The following is a 26395-nucleotide window of genomic DNA, read 5'->3' on the forward strand; positions in this document are numbered from 1 at the left end:
CTAACAACGGTATCGGAGTAAATTGCCTTCTGCAGACACAGCGCATGCTGATCGCTCGGGCCGTGCCATAACTTGGTCAATTCGGCAGACTGGTCGTAACGAGTACATGTGGACCAGTTAAATGATTCTAGTGGTCAGATAAACTTTCATGTGCTATATCTACTATGGGACAGGCGAATAGTAAAGAGGCAGTGTTCCCGGCGATTGATAACACCAGACACAACCACAGTTCAGACACTTCAAACTACTAGGTACTAGACTAGGTAGCTGAACATCAGGCAACATCGATTATGCGGCAACCGGTCAACCGGGCAACTGGATCTCCACTGACTTAACCCGAGTTTCAGAAATGCTTCCCGCTTCCAACGATGATTTACCTGGCACGCCTATTACCACATGATGCTCAATTGATGCAAAACTTGAACATATCCTACCAGCAGCCTTGGTAAAAAGAGACAGTGTGAACCTACATAGCAGGATCTCGATTAGGTGATAATCATGAAATATTAGCGCCCATTTAAAGAAAGTAATGGGAGTGGTAGAAAATATCATAAGGAAGAAGCATTGGTAAATATAGTACTGACCCAGAGAGCATACGGTCAAAGGATAACTCACAGCCGTCCGGTAAGGTATCAATCTCTCTTATAGGCGATGGCTCTATTTGATTGAACTTACCAAGAGAACCCCACTCATAATTATCTCCACTATAGCACCTTGCTTGGACCAGACAGCCAAGTTAATTGTCTAGAGTGTCTCATCGATAAGGCGAGTCGGGAAACCCAAAGACGGAGCTCCCTAATCATAGGCTCAGCTATTTGTGCCTTGGCAGTTAGACGAACGAAAAACAAACGACAGGAACAAAAAAGCAAATTCGAGATTCCCGAGTTAGATCAGAGGGACAAATTGGCCAATTTGCTGTTTGCAACAAAGGCATTGAGAGCTCTCCGGAACGCGGCGGGTGTCCAACATATATTTCTGCCGTTTGCATAATGTCGAGATCAAGGTCCTCCGGCACGTCACGTGAGCGACAGATAACACCCACTGTGAAACTACTCAAACACGCAGTCATTCTCCATATCCATTCAACCTTCTCGTAAATTTAGACCGCCAGTCACCACTCATATTAACTTTGTAATGAACCGTGGAAGAACCCGTCGCGCACGCCTCAAGCGGTCGAAAACGGGTTGCCGCACGTGCCGGTATGCACTTCACCCGCACGCGATAAGTCGACTAAGCAACAACTAGGCTGACACTTAATGACAGAGCCCGACACGTCAAGTGTGACGAGACCCCAGGCAAGTGCCAAAACTGCACCTCGACTGGACGGCAATGCGACGGCTATGATACCCATCGGCTGCCTCTCCCCAACAAACAAACGCGCCATTCGGAGCGCTTGGCACTGTCACCTCCGGTCGCAGTCACCGTCCCGTGGGCCAGTACCTCCGATGAGCGCCGCTGCTTTGGCTTCGTGCAAGCCCGCACGATTCCCGACGTGCTCAGCTACTTCGACTCGCTGATATGGGAGCAATTTGTCCTGCAGATGGTGCGCCGCGAACCCGCGGTCTGGCATGCTGTCGTCGCCTTAGGCGCCGTGCACCAACACATCGAGCCTGGGTTGATGGGCGGGTCCACGGTCTGGGAGTGTACTGCCGTCGCACAGTGAACGAGGTCCTTTGCCTGCCTGCGCCGACGGAATCCGCAGGATCCACAGATGCGGGAGGTGACATTGCTCTGCTGTCTGTTGTTCACCATCATGGACGTGGTACGGCAGGAGTTTGGGACCGCCGTGCAGCATATTCGTGCTGGCCTGCGGATTCTGGATGAAGCTCAACTCTCAACCAGCAGGGACGGTCAGCCGCTTCTTCGCTTTTGGCTGCATGCCTTCCGACATCTCGATACCCAGATTGGCAGTGATCGCTTGTTGATGGTGGAGGGCAGTGGCAGTAGGAGCAGCACAGAAGACGCAGGGAACGCCGCGGTGCAACCGGCTGTAGACCCTACATGGCTGTCATGGACCTCGCATTCCCAAGAACCATACACTGTTGCTTCCGCCCGCCACATGCTGGAGCCCCTCTACAACCGCTTTTTCAAGTTCATCCGACAGTGCTGGCGGATGTCGCCAGCGGAGCTCCAATCTGCTGCCGCCGCGCCAGTCTTGGCGGAGCAAGCCAGTCTGACCACGCAATACCACTGCGCCAGGCAATTTTGGCGCATTTTCCGCACGGAGCAAGACGCCAGTAAGCTCAGCCCGAAGGATGAGCGCGGGGCCGAGGTGCTCGAGATCTGGCTGACGACCGTCGGTCTCGGCTTGCAGACGGGCCCCCTCCACGGGGACCCGACGGCTTTGCAGCGGTTCACACCGCAGTATCGCGATCTGCTCAATCGGAACCAACGTTTCCTCGCCCGCTTTCCACAGCGGCCTACTTTGCTAGTCGACATGGGCGTGCTGCCGACGATATTCTTTGTGGGCGACGGCTGCCAGGACCTCTCCGTACGGTGGGAGGCCCTGCAGGCTCATTATGCCTGGCCCCACCAGGAAGGTCCTTTCAGCGCACCGCTGATGGCCGCCCGGCTGGAACATCTAATTCGCGCCCAACTAATGGTCCGAGTTCGGGCCGACCTGGTGGCGTCGCTCCGACTGACTTCGCACCAGCCCGCACAATTGATGACGGAGAGCGAAGTAGAAAGCTGTTTGGAAGAAGTAGAAGAGCTGGTCGAAACCGAAACCGACCGCATCTTGGAGCAAATGCGGTCGGTGAGCTCCTGCGCCAATGAAGAAGACCGAGAGAGGTCCGCGCACATGTTGTCCGCACTCGATCGGATGCACGACCACTGGGGATCAGTAGCGAGAATGAAAAGGATTGAGGGGTCTAGCGCCCTGTGAGTAGTCGTGGCTATCTTCGCGCCTGATTTGACTTGCGGACTTTATCGCCGGGGCCCACTTCCTGAGATCTGGGGAGTCGACGAAAATCTCAACGGCGGCCCGGGCCTCGGTATTTTTTCGACCTTCCAGATCTCCCATTGCTCCATCCCACTGGATTGGGTCAGCGTGACGGACCGTATGGCTGTGGGATTGAACATTTCTTGACTACGCTGAGGTTGTGTTTTCCTGAGCTAGCATTAAAGGACCGAGCGTTAAAGTACGTTTTGTCAAGACACTCCCAGTGTTGGAAGAGGAATCCCAGGCGCGGGGTACTATGTCCTGTCCTGTACTGTACATATCCAATTTTCTTCGATAGGCAGCAGAAATGTGGTTTTGTCACGCTTTACGGAGTCGCTTGGCAAGAACAAAGATACAGCTGAACAGCCCGATGTTTGTGTCTCGGCTAATCTTTCCCGCAATCCCGTGAAATGGTGTGAACTGGTGTGAACTGGTAACCTAATGCCGCGCTATTGCTCAGCTTCTCGAAACGGCGCAACGCCACATCAATAGTCGATTGGAGCAACAAAGCCCGCCTTCCTCCAACAGGCAAATCTCGGCAACCGCCAGCAGCAGCCGAACTGTGATGGCGCAGCTGAGCCCTAAGCCACCTGAGGTGGCAGCTTATCATCTACAACGCTTGCAACGCTTCTGCCCCACCAAACACGGAGTCGCCGGGACTATACGACTATTTACATTCAGCCCCCCCCTCCCCCGATGAGACAGAAAAATAATCGAGAAACCCAGCATACACGAGGGTTTCATTCGCAATGAACGTCTTTGGCACCTACACGGACTCCGCCGCCACGCCACTCCTAGGAGGCGAGTGCGGCAAACGTCTGATCCCGCACGTTATCGACGCGACGGCCAGCGCCACTCCCGATGCAGAGTGCCTGTCCGTTCCCCGCAGCAACGGCAATCCCCAGGCGGGATGGAAGCGCGTCAGCTGGGCACAGGTCGCCAACGCCGTCGACTACGTAGCGCACATGCTCATCAAGGAGGGTGGCACTCCGACCCCCGGGACGTTTCCCACCGTCGCCTACATCGGCCTGGAGGACCCGCGGTATCCGATCTTCGCAACCGGTGCCGTGAAAGCCGGCTATCAGGCGCTCTTCATCTCGCCGCGTAACTCGGTCGAAGCACAGCTGAATCTCTTCGAGAAAACCGACTGCAATTTCCTTTACCATGAAGCACAATACGCCTCGATGGTGCAACCGTGGGTCGAGAGACGGCCCGGAATGAAGCGCGTGGCTGTTGCGCCGTGGGATGAATGGGTGAGCACGGAAGTCGCGCCGTTCCCCTACACCAAGACCTTTGAGGAGGCCGAATGGGATCCTTTCGTGGTGCTGCACACGAGCGGCAGTACCGGGCTGCCGAAGCCTGTCGTCATCTATCAAGGCACGCTCGCCCTGAACGACCTCCACCGTTACGTGCCGGAGTACGAGGGCAATCTGCCTTGGCTGGCGACCTGGGCCAAGTTTCCCAATAAGCGTTACCTTAATATCTTTCCTTTATTTCACACTGCCGGCATTGCGCCGACGATTCTGATGGCATTCTACTACGATGCGCCGATTGCGTTTCGAGATCCTTCTGTGCCCATCACCGGCGATAATGTGGTGGATTGGTTGCAGAACACGGATGCGGGGTTTACGCTGATGCCGCCGGCAGTCTTGGAGCAGATGTCGCGGTCGGAGATCGCGATCGAGGAGTTGAAGAAACTCTATGCGGTGGGATTTGCAGGGGGTGAGTGCAGCTTTCCGCTTTTAAAGACGGTTGCTAATCGGATGCTCTGCATTCAGGTCCCGTCGCTCCAGATCCAGCGAACCATCTGTTAAGCCATGGTGTGAAATTGGTCAACGCTATCGGCTCAACTGAGTAAGTGAGATCCTGACGGCGCTGCAGACTCTTGCTCATTGAAATTTCTCAGGTATATCTACATGCCTTACTACAACCAACCCGACGCCACCCTGTGGCCCTGGTTCATCATCCCCACCAAGTTGATGGGCATCGAATGGCGCCCATTCGGTGAGGACACATACGAGCAAGTGATCGTGCGCCAGGACAAGAATCACCCGGGTCTGCAGGGCTGCTTCTACGCTTTCCCGGAGCTGCAGGAGTTCAGCACGAAGGACCTGTACCGCCCTCATCCCACCCTACCAAATCACTGGACCTACGTCGGCCGAGCGGACGACATCATCATATTCTCCAACGGCGAGAAACTCAACCCCACGACCATCGAGGGCGCCGTGATGGGTCACCCGGGCGTGCTGGGCGCACAGGTTGTCGGCAGCAGTTACTTCCACGCTGCGCTGATCATCGAGCCAGCGCAGCATCCGACGAGCGAACAGGAGAAACAGCAATTCCTCGATGATGTGTGGCCCATTGTGGAGAAGGTCAACATTGAGACGGTCGCCCACGGCCGCATCTCGCGCGACTACATCTTCCTCTCCGATGCGGAGCGGCCCTTCCCGCGCGCAGGCAAGGGCACCATCCAGCGTGCCATGGTCGTCAAGGTATACGCCGAAGACATCGAGCGCATCTTCGCGGCGAGTAGCGACGCATCTGTGGTGGCGATGGACCTCGACCTGAGCTCCAGCGAGAAGTTCGAGGACTCGCTGCGCAGGCTGGTGCATGGAGTGTTCAAGCTGCCCACGCTCTGCGCCGACCAGGACTTCTTCTCCGCCGGGGCAGACTCCCTGCAAGCCATCCAACTGGCCCGATCACTCCGCGCGAGCCTGGAGAAGGCGACCACTCTCCCTGACGGCGCAACCATCGACGCTCAAACCATCTACACCCACCCGAGTATCACCCAGCTCGCGACCTACGCCTACTCCCTGACCACCACCACACCCTCATCCACTCTCCAGCCCTCCCCCACAGACGAAAGTCTCTACACCACCCTCCTCGAGAAATACACCGCGACGCTCCCCGCCCTCAACCCCAGCAAGCCCCTCGCCGCCACACCCCCGCAAACCCTCCTCATAACCGGCACAACCGGAACCCTAGGACCCTACCTCCTCTCCACCGCCCTCCGCAACCCGAGCATCCGCAAGATCATCTGCCTCAACCGCGACCCCAACGCCGCGACCCGCCAACACACCACCCACAGCACCCTCTCCCTTCCCACCGACTTCTCGCGCGTGGAATTCCACACCGCCGACCTCACGCAGCCGACCCTCGCCCTCCCCTCCACCCTCTACACAACCCTCACTCAAAATGTCGACCAAATCATCCACAACGCCTGGCCCGTGAACTTCAACCTGGCGCTCTCCTCCTTCGAACCCAGCATCCGCGGCGTCCGCCACCTAATCGACTTCAGCCTCGCATCCCCCCAACACATCCCAATCAGCTTCGTCTCCAGCGTGAGCACCCTCGCCAACTGGCCCTCCCCTACCACTATCCCGGAACAGGGCTTCGCGGAATGGGACTACGCAGTCGGAGGCTACGGCCAATCCAAGCTCGTCGCCAGTCGGATCCTCGAGACAGCGAGTCAGATCTCCGGCGTGCCGTGCAAGATCATCCGCGTCGGACAGGTCGGGGGTCCCCGCGGGGAAAAAGGGATGTGGAATGTGCGCGAGTGGGTGCCCAGCTTGGTCCGGAGTTCGTTGTACCTGGGGCTTTTGCCGGAGACACTAGGTGGGCTGGTCGCGGCGGGCGGGTGGATGTGTGTGGAGGATGTGGCGGGGGTGATTCTGGAGGTTTCAGGCGTGGGAGAGGGGGACGAGTCTCAGCCTGTTACGGAGGTCGATGGAGCGAAACCTGACGAGGAGCCGAAGGCGGGATACTTCCACGCTATCAACCCGCATGCGGTCGATTGGGCCGGGTTGGTGCCGGCGCTGTGCGAGTTCTACGGTGACCGCATCACGAAGGTGGTTCCGTTCGAGGAGTGGGTGGATGCGTTGGAGGCGAGTCTGGGGTCGATGGGGGCTCACGAGGCGGAGGTCAATCCCGGCGTCAAGCTGCTGGGTACCTACCGCGAGGCGGCGCGGGAGTCCTCCGCCCGGGCGAAGGGGTTCGAGACGGCCTGCACGGAGGCGTGCAGTCCCACGATGCGCGACGTGCGGCCTGTTACCCCGGAGTTGATGAGGCATTGGTGTGCGCAGTGGGGGTTTTAGAGTGGCTATTGCCTTATAGAAATATTCTGTACTCAGGAAAGTTTTAATGTCGACAGAATATACATGATCCTCGCAACCTGGCAACTCTGATGCTATTGATAATGTCTTTTCCGTGTTTGGAGTGTGTTCACAGCTATGGGACCATTAGGGTTGACTACAAAGATCAGTAGTCAACGGTGCCCGGCGCGAGAGTTTGCAATGAGTTACTGCCCCTCGAATATTGCTCTGCTCAAGGGATTTCATCTTAAGCGCCGCCGTTCATCTGGCGCAGGATAGACGTGCAATTTCGAATCTGGATTCATGGCTCGTCCAGTGGCTGGGAGAAATAACCACTGATATGGCTAGGCGGCTCATGCCGTCTTCGGATAGCACATTCACATCTATAGTCCTCTTTCTCTCTCTCCCTCCTTTTATTTCTTTTTTTCTTTTCTTTTTCTGTTTGCGCATCAATCGACTCTTGTGGGAGTCTTCGTACAAGGATGGTTGCTGGCGTTCTAGAATTCTTGTTTTGCCGGCGATAGTCAGCTATAAGCACAGCGCTCATCACGATGCACTGAGCCGGAACACAGTGCCAGGAACCGGGCGTGTCGAAAAATTCACCCTAAAGCACGGGGCCATACGCAGAGCCTGCCGGCTCAGAAGGCCAAATCACCCGCCCTGATGCCTGGCGTCTGCTCTACCTCCCCTCCGCGGTCGAGGATGACCTGCACTACGAGAGTCACCCTTTTGAGTACGTGACTGGTTAAGGATGAATGCGTCTCTCGTTCATTTCGACACTGGTTGACGGACTAGGGATATGAAGATTCAACTTCAAATGTCGTCAGTGAATGATGAATCTACAATAATAAGTACCGTGAGCATAATCTGTGACAGCGATGAGCATGAGATGTCTTTCTCTGCATCAAGTCGGGTAACTGTTGGGCGGCATTGCAGGAAGGTTGGTGGAGACTCTGACTATCATCCGCCACTCCCGTCACCCCGGGCTTCCCAATCTCCTCTTACACGGATATAATGCCATGTACTGTACGCCCTCCTGTAACGTAGATCCAGTGATAGTCCTACCATCAACAACCCTTCGCCATTACCCTCCATAGAGACCAAGGAGCCCAGGCCAGGGCTAGAGAAGGGATGATGACCCAGAGCTCTGGACCAACCAGGCTCAAGGTCAGCTCACGACCACTCCAATCGCCAGACTCTCGCCTTCTCAAATGATCGTGGCCAGTATGAGATCTGCACCCTGTCGCCGCCTCGCTCAACTACCACATCCATCATGGCCGACAGAGACGTGGAACAACGACCCGCACGCGTCGTGGATACCAGCGGCAACCCGTCCTCCAGGCCAGCATTGGCAGCCCTCGATCCCAGCACGACCCCGCAGATCACACGCCGGTTGACACTCGCTAAACTGAATCCAAACTCAAGGATCTCTTGCTCGCTAGGGCTGAGCGCCCAATCCTCGTGGATCACAATGGTGCCGCCCAAGTCGAGGACCCTACCGCGCAGCATATCCTGCAGCTCGCCTGCGACCCCCGCACCCAGGAACGGTCGCAGATAGTCCAGCCAGTCGCTCGCCCGAAGTCGCTCTCCGCTACGCCACCGTCTCGCCATGCCAATCACAACCTCATCCAGCGGGCTGTCCGCGTCTAGCCCGAACCGTCCCGTCATCTTCCGCAGACGGCTGTCCACCTGCAGCAGGTAGGCAAAACCCCGCATATACGGGATTAGCTCTGCATACCAGTCGTCGTAGAACTCCGCCTGCGAATCGCGCGCATCCATGCCGATGCGCGGGCTGGTCCCGTAGGCGCTTAGGTATGCATTGATGCGGTTGCGCAGATACTCCGCCCCGCGGAGACCGAATCGGTAGGGCAGGTAGGCGGAGTAGAACTGTGCGAGCCCTGTCACCTCACACGTGAGTACGGTGCTACACGCATTCTGCACAGAATCATAAACTAGCAATAAAGCCTGAAACCCCTTACCTTCAATAAACCACCCATTCCCATACCCATCCGCCTCCGGCCCCATCTTCACAAAGCTGTGAACCATCTCGTGCGAGAACAGCGCCACCAGATCCTCCTCCGTCTCCTCCGTGCTCGACGCATCGTACTCCAGCACATAGCTCCCCTGACAGCCATGACCTCCAAACCCGCGAAGCACTCGTCGGATGAAGATGTGATACGAAACCGCATCAGGATTCCGGAAGAACGCCGCCAGTTTGGGATACAGCAGGATGGTGTACGGATTCAGCCGCTGCAGATTCTCCGGCAGCTGGCCGAACCAGAACACTTGCGCGCGTGGGGCAGCAGCAGCAGCAACGGCGTGATTGTTGCGTGGATAGCTCTCGATCGGTCCAACCATATACACCGAGTCGATGAGCACCGTCGGCGGTCCAGCCCTGACCACCGGGTCCGGTCCCTCCCCGAACGACCAGACGGCCCGGGTCCGCGGGGGCGCGTGCGAGAGGTCCCACGCCACAACGTGCCGGTAGACGCGCTCGTGCGCCGGCCGGGGCAGGAACCAGCGCCCGTTGCCGATCAACCCCCCCTGGTCGCGGCGCAGGTCGACCCGCGGGCCGATCGGCGTCGTGAGATCGACGGCCCGCGGGGTCACGCGGAAGCGCAGCTGGACGTCGCCGACTGTGTCGCGGTCGACACGCCATTCCTGGTCTGTGTTGGTCGGGTCGGTCGGGCCGGTGAAGGACAGAGATAGCTGGCCCGCTGCGTCGGATGCGGTGATGTCGTGTTCGTTGTATGGGTGGGCCGGGACGTTGCCGTAGGAGGTCTCGAAGAGGAAGAGCGGGTGGTGGGCTGCGCACTGGGGGTCGTGGAGGGTGAGGTGGACGGACAGCCGGTCGGCTTCGTCGACGGTGAAATGAGGCGTGATGGTGAGGTTGAGCGCGCCGAGGCTGCGGCTTGATGCTCTTTGGTCACAATAGTTCATGGTGGGATGGGGTTGTCGGAGTCCAGGCTTAGGGCACGCTGGGGAGTTCGGGTTGACAAGGCGAGAAATTAAGAGGTAAAGCGTAGCCCGGGGGGGGAGGGGGAGGGAACAGGACTTGCGATCTTTAAAATATACCAGATCCCAGTTCCAAATTTCTTGTCACCTTGTTTAATCCTTGCTTCTTGTGACGCTTGGTGATGTATACATAAGCACTATAAGAGCGCTAGGCACGCCACAGGCCACTCTACAGCACTAATTGGCCGGGTGAAGGCAACCCGTGCCATCGATTCCCAGCGGGCGCGTCTACATCTTGATTCTTTTCCCAACTAAGCAAGCTAGGGCGTCACTTACCCGAGTAGACTCATCCTGTGGTGTATTGGCAACACATTTCCACGCCCACGCCATTCACTAAGTGGATCATGTCCGCGGGTATGAAGCTGTGGAGGCTAGAGACCTCTGAGAAGTTGGTCAATGGGAAGGAGAGTGACGAGGTGTTCCGAGAATTGGCACTTCTTCGTGGCTTCTGACCTAGCATGCAATGGCTCGCTTTGTGACGGGTCATGCATTCCTTCCAGGCAAGGTATCTTACGACTTTTGTTCGTGCCTACAATACCTATCGTCGTTTTTCTATGAGTATTTATCTGGCATACGGAGTGTGGTTTAGTGATTGTCGTCATCCGGTATTGCGGGTCGTGGAGTCGACCATTGGCGGCCAACCGAGCAGGGGTTTGAAGCCAGTATACCTAAATCCGATCTTGTCTCAGTGCAGAACAACCTTAGCTAAGTAATTTGAGATGTCTTAGTTTGATATAAATTAAGCTATTATCTATACAAATCCTTCAATAGAAAAATATAATCAAAAGTGCTCTCCAACAGAACTTTGTAATAATATTCTTTTTGGGCTCTGAATGATACCTATAGCTCTGATGATTACATTGCCTTGCGCTAAAGAAATTTGTGCATAACCCCCTACTTTCCCCGACGCTCTGTCACACCATGAATTGCTAATGTGAGAATTATTCTTCAATTGTGGTGCCGCGATTAATTTCCTCCAGCTGTGATCAACATCGCCAGCCCTGGTCACTGATGTTCGAGCAGGACAACACGGGCTACTCTGTTCAAATGTGTCATTGCCCTATTGGGTACATTCAAGAATATGAAAGATGATAAGGTATTCTCAATTATCCCTAGCCAATGCCCTTACCCCGACTCAGAAACCTGCATCCCCTCCGGGCCGAACGACCGCGCAAACTCTTCTCTCCAAGGGTTCTCCGCCCACGCCCGGTACGCACTCCAGTGTATCACCGGCGAGCGCTCACACATCTCCGACCAGCTCATGTTCGAAATATTCACATTGATATAGACCCCCTCCGCCTCTTCCAGATTTCTCCGCTCGTACCCATACCCCGTCGAGAGGTATCCAAACGAACGCCCCGTCCCATCCCGAAACCAGACATCGCCACCCTCGTGCGACGCGACGATGATAGCCTCCCAGTCCTCCCTCTCATCATCCGGCTCCATCGCATCCGCCAGCGTCCGGCGGTCAACCGCCAGGAACTGCAGCGGCGGGCGGTTGTTCCCGTGAGCGAAGTCCCCGGAGGTCTCAAAGTACGCCAGCAGCCCCTGCATATCCGGGGAGACCAGTCGGTCCGCGACGTCGACCCACATGTACTCCTGATCGGGGCACGGGAACAGTTCTGTGCGGATCGTGCGGAGCTCGGATGGTGTCATGCGGTCGAGGATGAAGATCACATCGCTGCCCAGGCTGCCTGCAATATCGTCCGGGTCGACGATGGGCTCCCCGCCGTGGAGGCTCAGGTCATACATGGCCGGGTTGTACCGGTAGGGGCCCCGGGGCATGCGGTGGGAGGTCCGGGAGTATGGGTTCCAGGCGGCCGTCCAGAACTCTGAGATCTTCTCGAAGGGTAGGGTCCCCAGCTCCAGTCGCTTGTCCCGGGGGTCAAATACGCTGTACCCGCTGGCGCCTCTGGCGCGGACGATGTGGTAGCCTTCGGAGTCCTCGTCGATGAAGAGCGCGAAGGCCTCGTCGATGTCGCGGTGGCGGATCTTCACCGCCTGGAACATGCGGTAGAGCTGCGCGCGGGAACAGGGTTCTTGGTGTGCCGGCCAGTTGTGGATGATGATACGATGGCCGATCATCGCCTCGAGGTTCTCCTGGACAACTGGCGGGACGTGGATGAGTGAGATTAGAGTCGGGGTGGATGGGTCGAGGCGCAGCCCTGATAAATGAGGTGGGAGGACGCCAATGGGTTCCTGTAGTTTTCTCTTAGCCTAGCTCCGTCGATCCCATGTTCGCGCCATGAGCGTTTAATTACCTTGAATGTCGGTACTGGGCCCATCTCGGGCTGGATCCGGGGGTATGTCGGTGGTAGTATGCCACCGTCAGCCACCACGGCTAACAGCATGTTAGCCCGGCTTAGTGGTACCCGCGCAGCTTCCGGGGATGATTCCTTAGACACCTTCCAGGCGATGATCGCTGTGTGGTCTATGCGAGACTGGTTGTCGATGAATATTACTGGGTCTTTATTGAGTATCGTCCAGATGACTGACGCTGGCGGAACGCAGTCCATCAACCACGGGATCTCTACCATTTGCCGCGGTTTCGTCGAGGAACGATCTGGCCAATTTTCATCCACGGAGCTCAGTGTTGTCATCAGGGCAACACGGTCTGTGTCCTCCATGGGACAGATGAAGACCACCTGCCATGTCGGTGGTGCAGTCCCGCGGAACCGAGAGAATTCGGATAGACTGGGGAGCAGCCAGGATGGAGGCGTGGTGGTTGTCATCTCGGCTTGCATCTGGCATCGAAGAAAGACGGCTTCCAGGAGATTGATCAAAATTAAATTTCGATTTAGAGAAAATGATGAGGGAAGATTACTAAGCTAGCTAGGCAACAGTGGTTTAGTGTCTTGATTCTGCCTGTCGAGAATGGATCGGGCCCTAGTCGGGAGATCCTTGAGATGGGGAACTCGCATGCTTCATTTGGGCTATTGTAACTGGAGAAGGCAGGTGAGCATCCGAGTATATGTAAGTTACTTATGTTTGTTTCACTTCAAGTACAGTAGTGGAGACATTCTTTGGTCCCCTGAGAGCGCATTTCCCTTTTGCGCCCCACTTGCGCCAATACGGTCGTGTCAGATCAAATCACAGTTCGAGCATCAATTAGGGCTGTCTTTTTGAAGGCGGGGAATGTGCGGGCGGGAGCCAGCGGCACCTTGGCCACCGCGGCAGCTACGGTATATCACCCCAAGCGCAGTGCAGAATATGGCATTGGAACATTGGAAACCTGCTCATGCACAGGCTGGGACAAGACTAGATTGAGAGGTGCTCCAAAAACGTGAAGTTCTGATTTCCCATACCATCATATCCTCTATAAACCACCATATCCACGTACACTGACCCTAGCTATCACATGAATATTTGCGCAGCCCTCAATCCCTAGGATACATAACATCAAAGCTTCGACTTAGCCCATTCATCAAACCCACACTCCAGAACAGTAGTCAACCTCGAAAACGAATAGTAGAAGCCCTGGTCGCCTTTGTTTAGCAATATTAACGTGACATTGATTCTTTACGGGGATATCCACCTGAAGCGAGATAATCTCCACGATCTCCCTTTCCGAAAACTCCCGCTTGACACGCTCCCACAGCTCATCACCGACTTCAGGCTGCTGGATGATGGTTTCCACAAACGTCAGGAGCACAAGATCCCTCGGGCTGAAGGCCGCCTCCAGACTATATTTCCCATCGATGAAGTAGTTGGTTGTCTTGGATGATGCTTCGAGCGCGGACTGTTGTGCCCTGGTTACTCCCGCCTTCAGCGACACGGGCACATGGTGGGTCCATTCGTAGGTTGATTGGAATTTGGCTGTCGTTAGCAGGATCACGAGCTCGCGGTCGCGGGCCGCGAGGGATAGGTGTTTGAATTGGGCATTTCCCAGGGCGGTCCAGTGGTCGACGGTGGCGGTGCTGTGGGATAGAAGCTTGATGATGTTCAGGGTGGGAGGCGGTCCGGCGTGCGGGGTGTGGTAGTTGGTGTAGGGTAGGCGGGGCATCGCTTGTTCTGAGTGATAAGGTGGCGACATCAATATTTGGCTTTAGAAGATATGTCTCTTTTCTCGTTATATGAGATGCGCTTCGAGATTGGAAGAGACTTCTCAGGGAAAATGTGTTTCGGCTGTCTTGGAGTTTCGGTATATACTTCTCGTCCCTGTACCTGGCGTCAACGCTAGAGTTACCGAGGTAAGGTAGGGTGTATACTATCATCAACCTCGGCAGAAGAGCAACCTCTTCTGGTACCAACTCGCATGACTGCTCCCCCGCGATCCTCGGAAGCCTATGTTTAAACAACAATGGCGAAGGGTCATATATGCATCTGAATCTCCCAAAGTAACGAAGTTGCTGTCGCCTTGGTATAAAAGGATTTTGACCAGGATGTATTATCTTCTCATGATGTTTAAGATATCACCTATGGGCCAATGCCGACATAACCATCAATATAAGTTGACTACCTGTCGGACACAGGTCTGGTCACCATCTGCTCGCTCGTCAATCGGGCTGGACGCGAAATGCATACGGTAATGCTCGTCGCCGTCCCAGGCGGCCTGAGAAGGGATCATTGAGTTGGGCAAGATGAAGCCATACATAGTCACTGCTTGATAATGCATAAGAACTGACAACTCACCAACAGCTGGCCTGCTGGCCCAATGGTAAGGCGCTTGACTACGAATCAAGAGATTGCAGGTTCGAGCCCTGCGTAGGTCATTTGTTTTTGTCTTTTTCCCTAAGCAATAGGGTTCGGCTTGTAATGTGGACTCTCCTCTGCGGGATCTTATCTCTGAACCGCAAAAGATACAGTGGGAGGAAAGTAGTCTGCGTACTCCCCCCACCAAATTGTTTGGTTCTAAGCGCCACTTTCCGCAGCACCGCCTTCCTAATTGCTCTCGTTAACAAAAATATATGGTACAGCATGTTATAGAAAGTATTGAGGATTTGGCGGTGGTGGCTTTTGCCGGCAGAATAAGGGTGTAACCAGTCGTAAATAGGAATGAGACGAACTCCTTGTGGAGGGAGTACGCAGACTACTTTCCAGTGTCTGTTTACAGCGAGAACACCTCTCAAGGCCACTGTTTGGCGACTGCAACCAGGAGGGTCATAAGTCACTCCGTGTTCATCTCCTTTTCTTAAGTGGTTTTCGTCAGTTCCGGTCCCTCTGGCCCGGGAGCATGCTCAATATCCACCTTTGAAATGGGATAATTGGGTAGATTCACCGGGCACTGCGGAGCTCAGAGCGAGATATGCTGTGTACCACGCTCCGTGTCTAGACGCTTTTTCTTCTTCCTGTATAAAGAGGCACAGACCTTTTGATTATAGACTCTATGTGGCCATGAGTACTTGAATATTTATGCTAAATGTACCATTCATACACTGTGAGGCACAGTTTAGATAACGCTATAAGATTCCGTGGTAGATCAAGCTTGCACCTATATATACAGAACCCAGTATGCCAGGGGATCAACCACCGCGACAACTAAAGACAATGAGAGCGTCCAAGATATCCGAAAGAAACCTATTCGAGTCAGCCCCAATCGGAATATCAAACGGTTGCATATGTCTTGCTGTGGTTTGGACTGTCTCCTGCTCACCGCGCACCTAAACTCGAGATGGAAGCTCCCAATTACTAAGCTCTGTGTTCTTACTTGGTACTTGAATATTGATTTCTCGAAGGCTGGGTGGAAACTAGCCAATAGCAAAGAGGTGGACGTCAACGCCGGTGTTTTGATTTCAGTAAGGACAGGTAAGTGCTGCATGTGCATCCGAGTTCGAGAGGCCGAGAATCAACTGGCTAGCGCCTGTGGTAACCCTAGCCCCGGGCCCCCTCACCACCCCAACTCCGTCGGCACCGGGGTCGCCGCCGCGGGGCCCTCCCCGGGCACGGCCGCCACCCGCAAGAACCCCTGGACTTCCGCGTCCGCATCCGCGTCCGGCTCCGGCGTGGCGGTTACGGTAATGACCTCGCGATCCAACGGCACCATCGTGACGGGCGGGATATACCAGCTTTCGTCGCACACCGACCAGCCGGCGTCGATCTGCCGGACCTCCTCGGGCAGCAGCACCCACGGCCGATAATCGTCGCGGACGATGGTGCAGCTCGGGTCGTAGAGCGGGCACTGCTGGCCGCCCCGGTACTGCGGCCAGGGGATCAGCGACTGCGTGTCGTTGTCGTTGCCCCCTCCTTCCAGGTGGTGGGGCATGAACTCGGCGAAGTTGAAGGGGTAGGCGGTGCCGACGGTGGGGTACTTGGCGTTGCGGTGGTTGCGGACGGAGGAGAGGGTGGCCGGGTTGAGGGAGAGGATCTCGTTGCTGTGGGAGACGCCGCACTGGGAGCCCGGGTGGGCGCGGCGGTTGCTCCAGGCGTAGATGGAGGTGAAGGAGAGGTAGACGGTCGGGGAGATGAAGGTCTCGCCGTTGACGATGGCGGTGCTAGGCCCGGTGGCTGGGATGGTGGTTCCATTCTGCTGGCATAGGTCGCCGTCCGCCGTGGTCACCGGCCAGTAGAAGAGGGTGGCCGTACCGGGGAGGAAGTGGCACGCTGAGCACGGGTTTTCCTCCGGGTAGGAGCGTGTGGTTGACGGGCACGAGTACGGCGGAATCGGGCTGTTGGTGTCGCCTGGGGGTGCTGCGGTGATGGTTTCGTAGTAGGAGCTTCTCAATTTAGAATAAGTGGACCAGATGGGAATGCACTCGCTGGTCTGTAGGGTGCAGTCTGGGGTGGAGTCCGGGGGTTGCCGGTATAGGGTTTCGGTTTCGGTGAAGGTTTGGTACCCCTCGGAGCAGGGACCGCTATTGTCGGGGTAGTACTCTGTTGCAGTTTCGCGAGGGCCCACCGCACGCGGGATCCCGTCACAGAGGGTGGTGAGAGGGCCCGTGTGGGTGTTGGACCAGGCTTCGGGGGCGACCGAGGTGCGACAGGCCCCGGCGCTGGTAGCGTAGGTTCCGGTGGACTCAACGGTTGCGGTTGGGCCGAGGGAGCGGAGCTCCAACGAACGACTCGCCCATTCAATCCAAGCGGCGTTGCAGGTGACTACCGCAGCCTCAGGGCCAGTTGTAGGTCCGTAGAAGTAGTCTGTGGATGTAGGCCAGAAGATCGAGGTGTTGAGTGTGATGAGCCATTGGCCGCTGGTAGTGGCTGTTTCAGTCAGTCAGTCAGGATACGAGTACTTGAATTAGGGCTAGGCCGGGCATACCATCTTGGCCAGCGGCGAGGCCAAAGAGTAGTGCTAGAAACAGCATGCTGTACATGACTTATGACAAAGCAATGCACCGGTGGGACATACTTGTCAAGTAGACATTCACCATCATTTATACCTGTGCGCGAGGCTAAAAAGAAACAAAAGAAATAAAAGAGTAGAACTCCCTTCCAGGGTTGGATAGCATTCACCCTGCAGATACTCTGCGGGACCACGCGCTTGGCAGAGCTGAAGATTGGTCTCTGCGTGAGACAAGCGCAGACCCTGTGTATCAGGAACAGAGTTTAGAGGACAGGTTCCAGCCAAGGGCAGACCTCAGGTAAGCGGGGACCCCGACGAAACCTGAAGTATTGGCTTGGCGTGCGGGGTTTTTCTGTACCTGAAGTTGTGAGCTCGAGTTCCTGACTCAAGCTGATTACTGATCGGTGTTCAGGCTACTTGGGTACATGCAGCCTGCCAAACCAACCACTTGCGATATCTATCATAGAAGAGTTGGTGATCCGCTGAGTATAACAGGGTCCAACAGGGATTTATGCAGGTATGGTGTGGTAGCTGAGATGTTACACCCACTAACGTGAGATCACTCGTAGTAAGAAGCCTGGCCCTAAAGTCCAAAGCTCTCTTAGGTTTGTCCTGACGCTAAAATCTCACCCTTAACTCAACTGCAGCAGATGTTTAGCCTTGTCAACCCACACGATCACCTTGTCCATTCATGGAAACCATGGAGACCTGCTGGGGTTTGTGTTTCTAGGACTGCCTGTGCAACCACCTACAGCGTACATATCATAGCCCAGCTCAAAAGAGGTGATATTGATAGCTTGCAGCATATGTGTTAATCTGAGCGGTTTGCTTCTCCGATCCATGCCTGTCCACGAGACCCTACCAAGTTCAGTCATTGAAGTCTGTGGATAGTGGGCAACACGAGATGCATGGGGTAGCATCAGCAGCTACGATTTTTGACTATATTGCCAGCCAAACAACCCTTTCCCCAGCCAATTACAGTCTGTATCTACTGCGAAATTTCCTCATAGACTGTCTGTTAATGCAGGTGATTAGTGAGCCTCCTCCCATGTCTCAGTCTGCGCGGACTTTGCCGACGCTTGGTTTGATTTCTAAGATGCCTGGCTCTGAGAACCAAACTAAGAATGGCAGAATCACTGTGAAATGACTTTGCTTTTGCGTGGAAGTTCTAAGTGCAGAATTATTATTACTTTGGGGATGCTAAAGTATGGCCTTGCTTCTAGGGTTCAACGAGGGTGGTCTGAGAGGGAACGCGGGTGCCAATAACAATATTCCTCTTTGGAGCTTCTGCCGGCCCGAAAGACCTGGTTGACCTAGCAGACAACCGTCGGCTTTCACCCCATTCCCTCCTCCCAGATCACAGATTAACTACTCTCTCTTGGTTCTAGCTCATCATCCGACGGCCATATCACAGACAGTCCACGCTCCTTCCTCAATGACAAAGTCTCCTTCTTCCATTCCCAGAACCCAGACCCCCTCTCCTCTCTGCGTAAATGACCCATCGTGCCCCCTTCATCGGTAAAACCTAGACGAGCCAACCCGGCTGCAAGGTCGAACTCATGAACCAGCTGCCCGTCCACAAGCATTCGGATGGTCCCAATATGCTCATACAAAAGCTCCCCGTACCTTGCAGTGTAATAACTCATACGCAGAAGACCTCCTATCTCCTGCTTGAGATATTGACAGAGCCACTCGGGACGCGTTCTATACGATGACAACGGCTCCAAACCTGCGCTTGGACTCCTAATATCTCGACCACAATGCCAAAATCTCCAATGCCGGTATGAAACATCTTCCGGCGGGAACGCAAGCTCTAGCTCTGCCGACCGGAAGTCCAGGACTAGGGTTTCGATTGCAATCTCTCTATCCTGGAAACTCTTCGTGTCGGCTTCCTCCCCTTTGCGCTTCTTCTCCCCCACGGGACCGTAGCGGAGGAACCGCTCCAGGGCCGCATAGAAGAACCAGTGGAAGCCTAACCGACCGCCGTCGCCGACTTGGCAACGCGCGATGTGCTGCTCGATGGTGTGTCCAAACAGGCGCACATGCGCGTGGAGGGTCGAGACATGGGTCGTGAGACGGGGCACGGAGAGCCATGTCAGGAAGAGCTTCAAGTCGTCTTTGACGGAGATGTCAAGAGTATAGTCGACTTTGCCGTGCTCAAGGATGTGGAGAGTCTCGGTTGCTAGTTGGTGATTGGTGAGAAGAAGCGATAGACTGTCCGAGGAGCTGGGCTTGTTCTTCTGCGTGTAATAGATCCCTCCCGAGCCCCATGCTTTGTAACTCATGTCGCGGTATACGGCCCCGTCGGATGATAGAGGGGCCACGGGTGGGCTGAGCGAGGTATAGAGCACATGTTCGATAATGAGCTTTCGCAGCTCAACCGGGATGTTGAGGAGCAGAGACATGACTGGGATCAAGTTCTTTGGAGTACTTGCGAAGAAGATCAAGAACCGCCAGGGAAACTGGACTAACTGGACTGGACGATCTACTCCCGTCAAGATAAGAAAGTATGTATTTGATACCGACCAGCTCGATCGCTTCAAGACATTTGAGGGCAGTGTGTTGATACCGAAATTGAAAGGGAAATAAAAATACCCATGTGTGCTACCTCACCGCCTTGCATAGTACGATTGTGAAAGTCTTAAATTTGAGGCATACTGCCAAGCCACTACTGCTCATTGTCGATAGGCTAAAAGTCTCCATCTGTCTGTTTTAAGGAGGTGAGCCTTTTCTGTGACTCATTCACTGAATCTTCCTTTTAAGTACCTTTCTTCTGCTGTCTAAGATACTTACAAGATAGTCGCGGTGATTTGACGGAGGCTGGGGACGGTATCTGCTACTGATAGGTCTCTGCAGTTGTTATCAGTACTCACTCTATGTCTGATATTACACACATTACCATAGGTAATGTACTGTACTGTACGATAAGATCTAAGTTGAGATTAATACCTAAATGCTTGAGTCAATCAACACTATAAGGAAATTTCCTCATATCGAAACCGTAGTCGGTGCTTCCTAAGAATTGACGCCAATACTAAATATTTTCAGTCCGGAAGAAAACCCAAGAACTCTAAGATTTAAAATGTTCTAGAGTGGTTCTATGATATACAGCAAGCTACTTTTGCCGATTTGTAGCTTAATGTTCTTGATATTGTATATACTAAAGAGGCCCACAGCCCAACAGGCTGCTTTCTGTTTAAATTACAGTAATATAAAATATTATACAGCATTTTTAGATAGAAAAATATTATAAAGTAACATTTTTTGCCTTAAATACTCTAATAGCCCTACCAACCCTACTAATCCTAATATACTTGTTGTTATGTGACTTCTTTTAGGCTGGGTAGCCTTAAAATAGACAGGTTCTCAAAAATAGAGAAACCTCAAGGTATAAAAAGAGGGGTTGGGGCAGGGGGGGGAGGTTAGAGGAGAAAAGTAATTGTTACACAGAGGTAGTTAGTAGAGTATATTACCGGTAGAATTAGAATTATTATAAATTGGTATAAGTAGCCCACTGTATTGATAGTGCTTTACAATAACCTGGAGTTAATTATAGGGCAGATAGGCTGGACAGCGCGCTCGCTGGCGTCTTCATGAGGCCCCAATGAGATCATTAGGCGTCCGCTAAGTGTACCACGCAATGTTCCCCTAGTGCGGTTGTTCATTATCACAACATTTCTCAAACAAGTATCAATAAATTCGCCCACAAGCGCATGAGATATTCCATCAAGTTAGATACTTAGCTGAGATAGAACCGCACAATGCGCCCGTCCCAGGTATGGTAGGAGCTACCACCGTCGTTCCACTCCGACGCAACCTGCATGCCCTGGCCGGAGGAGAGTCCGACAGGTGTACCTCCGTATGCCCAATAGCAGGAGGCACGGCCACTCCCGTCACTCCAATACCAGTAGGCCCGACAGCTAACCGACCAGTCCCCTTTCATGTGCAGATAGCACACGTCTCCGTACCCGTAATTCCCGGCTGATCCCGATTTCCAGTCTCCGACCACATCATCCCAGCTGTGAGCGTTGTAGAGAGTGGCCCCGGGGCGACAGTTGTGAATCTCGATCCACAATTCCGTGCCGCCTGACAGTTTGGAGTGGATGCCAGTCGCTCCGCTCCCGGGCGACTGGTGCCGCAGCTTCTCAATCTTAGCGCGGAGCTCGTGGGCGAGATCTTCATTGCCGGCCTCGTTAGCTTTGTGCAAGTCGTCTGCGGCTTGCTTTAGCTCAGCTTGGACGTCGTCGGCCGAGGTGGATTCTTCTTGGTCTATAGAGGTGGAAGCATGAATGAGAGCCCGATCAGTTGAAGGCTCCAGAGAGGTCACACATGGCTTTGCGGGGAACGGTAAAGACGTACCGTGTTGCTGGAACGCCTTTGCTGAGGCCTCCCGTTGCTCTGCAGTCGGCTTGGACATGAGCCCATGTTGCTCGGCTTCTTCCTTGCATTTTTGGAACAGTGCTTGGTGGTTGGCCTTGAGTTCGTCCGCCAATTGGGTGTTACCGTCCTGAACAGCCTGGTTGATGGCCGCTAAGTTCTGGTTCACAGCAGCCTATGCCTCTTGCAGCGACTCAGGCGTATTGTTGGGTTCTATATTCACGCAAGTTAGAAATCACAGGCCTCCAGAAGAGGGTTGATACTGCGCTACATACGACCGTGGGGAGGAGGAGTGACGGTCATTTTGAAGGATAGCCGATGAAAGCTTGACTTCGTTGAACACAGAGACTGGAGAAGAGATGCGAGCTTGGAATCAACAATGGGCGAGCACAGTAGCTTGTTGCGATATTTATACTCACGAAGGAAAGTAGTTATGCCTAGGCACTCTCTCACAAGGGCTAGTAGCCTGGAACCCTCGCTCCATCCCGGCAATGGATTTAACTCCGAGGTTTACCAGGTAAGGTTCTCGACCGCTGCGCCTCAGCCACAGCTGAAAACCGTCCTCTCGCTTGCTCCTCCTGGCTGCTGCCGAAGAGAGCCCCCGAACACGCCGCACCACAAAACCCTGACTACAGGACAACGCAAGCGAGCCCCCCCGCTTGCTAGGCAGCACAGGTACCCAAGACTGAGTTCAGCCCGGGTGAACTCATTCGACGGCTGGCTGAAGTCTTGCAGTCTGTTGTGCACTGAGCCAGCCACACACGGGTGGGAATCCACAATCACCGCGAATCACCTGACCAGTTTCGGCGATAGCCGAGCCCTACTTCACATCGTACCAGGAGGGGTTGGTCTACACGATGCACAAATCACGATGCGGACCGGTTTTGCTCAAGCTCTCTGAAATGTCGAGAAGGGCTCGTGTGGCTGTCTTGGCATGTCAATAGTCACGCCTCATGATCCTGCACATCCCCGGAAAGGAACACCCATTTGCGGTCCCGAGTTACTGGGCGAAGCATCCGAGCTTCCCGAAAGCATAGCAACGACATGGAGAGAACCCAACCTCAATCACAGCAAACGAGTGTTGTTCTGTCGACGCCCCGCGTGTGTCTATTCCAGACCTCGACTACTGGCCAGCTGCGCCAAATGGCCCTTTCATTGAGAGTGGCTTTGTCTTTCTGCTATGATATAGTCCACAAGACGTGAATCAGCTATGTGTTCTCCATGGCCTATCTCTGGGCCTCTGAATCCATTCTTGAGGTACACTCGCATCGAGAGTCAACAGCCCGTGTCGTCCTGAAGCCCGGGCGCAATTGAGTTGTATCGGCGCTTGTCAGCGTTGAGCTCCGGTTTAGGAATAGAACACCGCTCCAGTATAAAGAAGATGAAGGAAGAAGTGGAGCAGTGGCTGATGGACTATCGAATTCTAGTCCCCGCAGCATGGAAGGAGGAGCACGGCAGAGCAATTGTGCCAGCGCTGCGGCAGCTTGAGCATTTTCCTCTACCGAAGTCGTCAAGAATATAAGGTTACCTAGCGTATCGACAGGTAGGTAACCGCTATCGGTGCGTTAACGGAACCCTAAGCGAAGGGTCGTTGCCTCAGCAACACCACACCCCTCCACGAAAAATGGCCTCAGGCCGCGAATACAGGCTTCCGTGATCTATGAAGCCGTAGCTTTAGGCTGTGCGCCCGTAGTGAAAATAGGGCTCGTCTATAGTCACGTCCATTTTTCATGATCGCCTCCGATACTAGAGCCCCCGTGGTGCAGCTCGGACCGGCCCGCGGACCCTGCAGGGTGATCCAGGCCTTCGGCACCCGGACAAGGAATGACGTGGGTGGTTTGGCACTCACTCGGTGGCACACTGTAGGAAGCTATCAGCGACCGATCAGACTCAACATCAAGCGGATTTGGGGTCCTATGGTATCTACATGAGAGTACAACAGGACAGAGAATGGGTGTTATATCAAAGAGAAAGGATTTGGGATCATGTCGCTAAGCAGCTAGTGAGTAATGCCTCGGTATTCCTTTGGGAGCTGCGAGAAATTGACCAATGTTTCCAGAATCTATTGCCACTTCTTAAACAGTTTCGAGTTTAACCTCCTGCATTAAGATACACACAAAAGGGAAGAGGCCAATAACTCACGAATAATTGAAATATCATCAAAAAACCTCAATCTTACCCGAGATTACGATGGTAGCTAGCAAAATCTGTTTGGCTATGATATGCAATGCCACCGAATCTGGGCGGTCAATGCCCGCTGCTTCAAACTATCTTCTCCCTCTCGTCAGGCTGTAAGTGCCGACTCTTGAAAACAACGATTCATAATAACCCAACGGGGAAGTCAACGACTATGTCCCGAATATAGTCCGCAAATCCCTTGCCGAAGCCATCCAGGCGACTGGAGCTGCTCACCCCTCGACCCGGAATCCCGTAGACAACAAAATGCACCGCCTGGATGCGCGGGAACTCCACCCGCTCGATGAAGAACTCGACCCGCCAGTCAGCTCCGAGCATTGAGCGCAAGCGCTCGATGGTCATATACGACTGTAGCCACTCCCAATGACTGTTATCAGGTACAAATATTCCGAGGTTTAGATTCGACCCTGTGTCACCCGACCGGGCAAGCGCAATGTCCCCGAGACGGATGCGCCTTGTGGGCTCCTCCTGAACTTCTCTATTGATGGGAGAACGAGGATCGTAACTGTGACGGATGTCCAGTGCTTGATGAACAGGAGGATGACCGCCTCATAGGATCTGATTGCGGCATCGCCGTCGACGACGAAGTTGATTGTTTCTTTGAGGTTGGACTGTCCTTGAAAGCACTCGTGACAGCTGCCACGGTCTCTTGTGAACGGGCAGCGGTAAAGACGCGCATTTATGTTGTGCTCTCAAGCTGACTGGCAGGATTGCAGGCCGGGATCCCTACTCTGGTAAGGAAGGTCTTATTAGATACACGCACTTGGTTTTTAGAACACTATTGAGAAATAATGACTGCTTCTTACCGCTGAAACTCTACTGTCCTGACCTTGTCCATTACCGATGGTGGCACAAAGTGGCGGACTTGCTTCTCGACCAAATCCCACTTCCGAGAGGTGGCGTAACCCGTTGCATTCAGAAGCACCTCAGCCTCGAACCCTGCCTCGTAGAAAACCGCCAGCTTAGTGGTTGGAGGAGGCGGCGAAGCTAGGATTCCAGAAATCTGAACCCTGCAAGTGAATGATGTGAGAATGTTTTTGTTGGTGTCTGATCACGTTGAAGAGAATGTTTTCATTTATCCTACCGGTCCTGGCCCACCTGCTCGACGCAGAGGTCGCCAATAAAGGCGCTAACATCGCTGTTGAGATAGATGTCTCCCTGTAGCTCATAGAGAAATTGACATTGAACGGTATCAGCATTTACCATGCCCTGGGTGTTTGGGTGCTTCGTAATGACACAAGAGCCGTCATCCCCGATCTCGGCAATTGGGAACCCCGGTGCCACCAAATTATCAAGGTGGTACCTGTCGAACCCAGCAAAGTTTCCGCCGGTGACATAGGCCGAGCATTCAATCAGATGCCCCGCAATGAGGAATCCCGCCAGACGGTCATAGTCCATCTCAGACCAATCATGCCAGAACCACGCGGCAGCGATGACAGGGCTTGCATCCGCCACCCGGCCGCAGAGGACGATGTCCGCCCCACGTCGGAGACCATCCACGATCCCCCGCGCGCCCAGATATGCATGGGCGGAGACCATGGGGATCTTCTTTTCCTGGACATCGAGGAAGGCGTACGTCAACTCCGAGGGCTTGATAGATGGGTTGCCTGAGTCCAGATGCCGCAATTCCTCTTTTGCCGTTGGCATATGCGGCCCCAGGTCGGGATATAGATCGTCTCCGGAGACGTATGCGACCGTCAATTTGTACCCTTTCTCTAACACCTGCAGCGGGACAAACATTTGACTTTAGTTAGGAAGGCTTTTTGGAGAGAAACTGGTCGGATGGGATAACTACCAAAGCCTGAACTTTCAGTGCCAAGGCTTTAGGGTCGAGAGCACCGCCGTTGGTTACCACGCGGATTCCCTTTTCTGCGATCACATCAATTGTCTGTCGGATCCCTTCCCAGGCTGTCTCTTCGTAACCGGGGTGATCGCCCTCCCTCCAGGCTTTGGCGTTGTTCGCGAGATTTACCTCTTATGTTGTTTCTCGCATGAGCTTGTGATCATACAAATGTGTTTCGAGTTCGCCGTGGGCTTACCTGCGAGGTAATCGCCGGTGAGGAAGTCAACATCCCCCTTTGTCGCCTGGCGGTACATCTCATATGCAGGATCACCTAAACGAGTAGGATCAGCAAGGAGAGGACAGTACAGAGGTAGATATTCCAAAGGCAGACCATGATAACCAGAGCAGTTGGCCACTCGAACAGGGCGAATATTATTCTGGCGCGACATGATCCCTGGATCCTTTTGATGATGATAAAGAAGAAATGTACGAGGACCTGTAGCTGATGGTTGGATTGATCTTATCAGGGGAGAACTAGGTCTTCAAGGGCAAAACTTACACAAGGTCAGATCTGGTTCTGCACCGGAACAAATCCTGGTTTCTCAGGTATGTGCCATGAATTCCATGGATGTAATTGGGATTTCGGTCTCTATACTTGGATCTCGGGCCCTACGGCAATAGGAGTTACGGGCCCGTGGGATTCCATAGTCCGTGGAGATATGCCAACTGTGAAACAGCATAATCTCGTTGGAAAACGCGAGAAAAGACAAGGG

At 54.1% G+C, this 26395-nt stretch overlaps 9 protein-coding genes and 1 non-coding gene across 10 annotated transcripts; 3 read left to right on the forward strand and 7 right to left on the reverse strand.

Moving 5' to 3' along the window:
- Nucleotides 1–1134: 1134 nt before the first annotated feature.
- BO86DRAFT_454181 (Zn(II)2Cys6 transcription factor domain-containing protein) lies at nt 1135–3237 on the forward strand (the record flags this gene model as incomplete). The annotated part of the gene is made up of 3 exons (XM_025677041.1): nt 1135–1199; nt 1264–1633; nt 1703–3237. The coding sequence occupies 3 exons, from the start codon at nt 1135–1137 to the stop codon at nt 2882–2884; spliced, it is 1617 nt and encodes a 538-aa protein (XP_025530552.1). The 3' UTR covers nt 2885–3237.
- A 429-nt stretch (nt 3238–3666) lies between these two features.
- BO86DRAFT_332801 (acetyl-CoA synthetase-like protein) lies at nt 3667–7037 on the forward strand (the record flags this gene model as incomplete). Its single annotated transcript, XM_025668791.1, has 3 exons — nt 3667–4663; nt 4720–4795; nt 4848–7037. The coding sequence occupies exons 1-3, from the start codon at nt 3691–3693 to the stop codon at nt 7033–7035; spliced, it is 3237 nt and encodes a 1078-aa protein (XP_025530553.1). The 5' UTR covers nt 3667–3690.
- Nucleotides 7038–8205: 1168 nt separating this feature from the next.
- On the reverse strand, nt 8206–9972 carry BO86DRAFT_356236 (peptidase M61 domain-containing protein; the record flags this gene model as incomplete). Its single annotated transcript, XM_025669660.1, has 3 exons — nt 8206–8466; nt 8527–8930; nt 9012–9972. 3 exons carry the CDS (start codon nt 9970–9972, stop codon nt 8206–8208), a joined length of 1626 nt encoding a protein of 541 aa, XP_025530554.1.
- Nucleotides 9973–11148: 1176 nt separating this feature from the next.
- BO86DRAFT_407601 (uncharacterized protein) lies at nt 11149–12796 on the reverse strand. Its single transcript, XM_025674286.1, has 2 exons — nt 12309–12796; nt 11149–12246 (listed from the first exon to the last, which is right to left on the reverse strand). The coding sequence occupies exons 1-2, from the start codon at nt 12789–12791 to the stop codon at nt 11173–11175; spliced, it is 1557 nt and encodes a 518-aa protein (XP_025530555.1). The 5' UTR covers nt 12792–12796; the 3' UTR covers nt 11149–11172.
- A 650-nt stretch (nt 12797–13446) lies between these two features.
- BO86DRAFT_407602 (carboxymuconolactone decarboxylase family protein) lies at nt 13447–14050 on the reverse strand (the record flags this gene model as incomplete). The annotated part of the gene is made up of 2 exons (XM_025674287.1): nt 13447–13524; nt 13583–14050. The coding sequence occupies 2 exons, from the start codon at nt 14048–14050 to the stop codon at nt 13447–13449; spliced, it is 546 nt and encodes a 181-aa protein (XP_025530556.1).
- Nucleotides 14051–14687: 637 nt separating this feature from the next.
- BO86DRAFT_t87 lies at nt 14688–14759 on the forward strand. Its single transcript has one exon. It is a non-coding gene; the product is annotated as a tRNA-Arg (tRNA).
- Nucleotides 14760–15874: 1115 nt separating this feature from the next.
- Nucleotides 15875–17288, reverse strand: BO86DRAFT_396914 (uncharacterized protein; the record flags this gene model as incomplete). The annotated part of the gene is made up of 2 exons (XM_025673447.1): nt 15875–17184; nt 17243–17288. The coding sequence occupies 2 exons, from the start codon at nt 17286–17288 to the stop codon at nt 15875–15877; spliced, it is 1356 nt and encodes a 451-aa protein (XP_025530557.1).
- Nucleotides 17289–18485: 1197 nt separating this feature from the next.
- BO86DRAFT_446185 (uncharacterized protein) lies at nt 18486–19737 on the reverse strand (the record flags this gene model as incomplete). The annotated part of the gene is made up of 2 exons (XM_025676501.1): nt 18683–19737; nt 18486–18570 (listed from the first exon to the last, which is right to left on the reverse strand). The coding sequence occupies exons 1-2, from the start codon at nt 19669–19671 to the stop codon at nt 18486–18488; spliced, it is 1074 nt and encodes a 357-aa protein (XP_025530558.1). The 5' UTR covers nt 19672–19737.
- Nucleotides 19738–20775: 1038 nt separating this feature from the next.
- BO86DRAFT_441593 (uncharacterized protein) lies at nt 20776–21946 on the reverse strand (the record flags this gene model as incomplete). The annotated part of the gene is made up of 3 exons (XM_025676273.1): nt 20776–21535; nt 21626–21796; nt 21919–21946. The coding sequence occupies 3 exons, from the start codon at nt 21944–21946 to the stop codon at nt 21006–21008; spliced, it is 729 nt and encodes a 242-aa protein (XP_025530559.1). The 3' UTR covers nt 20776–21005.
- Nucleotides 21947–23962: 2016 nt separating this feature from the next.
- Nucleotides 23963–26071, reverse strand: BO86DRAFT_396917 (acyclic terpene utilization AtuA family protein; the record flags this gene model as incomplete). The annotated part of the gene is made up of 6 exons (XM_025673448.1): nt 23963–24344; nt 24646–24849; nt 24924–25561; nt 25635–25813; nt 25879–25953; nt 26014–26071. 6 exons carry the CDS (start codon nt 26069–26071, stop codon nt 23963–23965), a joined length of 1536 nt encoding a protein of 511 aa, XP_025530560.1.
- Between the last annotated feature and the right edge of the window lie 324 nt (nt 26072–26395).

The sequence above is a fragment of the Aspergillus japonicus genome (genome assembly GCF_003184785.1).
Source record: "Aspergillus japonicus CBS 114.51 unplaced genomic scaffold BO86scaffold_8, whole genome shotgun sequence".
Taxonomy (NCBI): Eukaryota; Fungi; Ascomycota; class Eurotiomycetes; order Eurotiales; family Aspergillaceae; genus Aspergillus; species Aspergillus japonicus.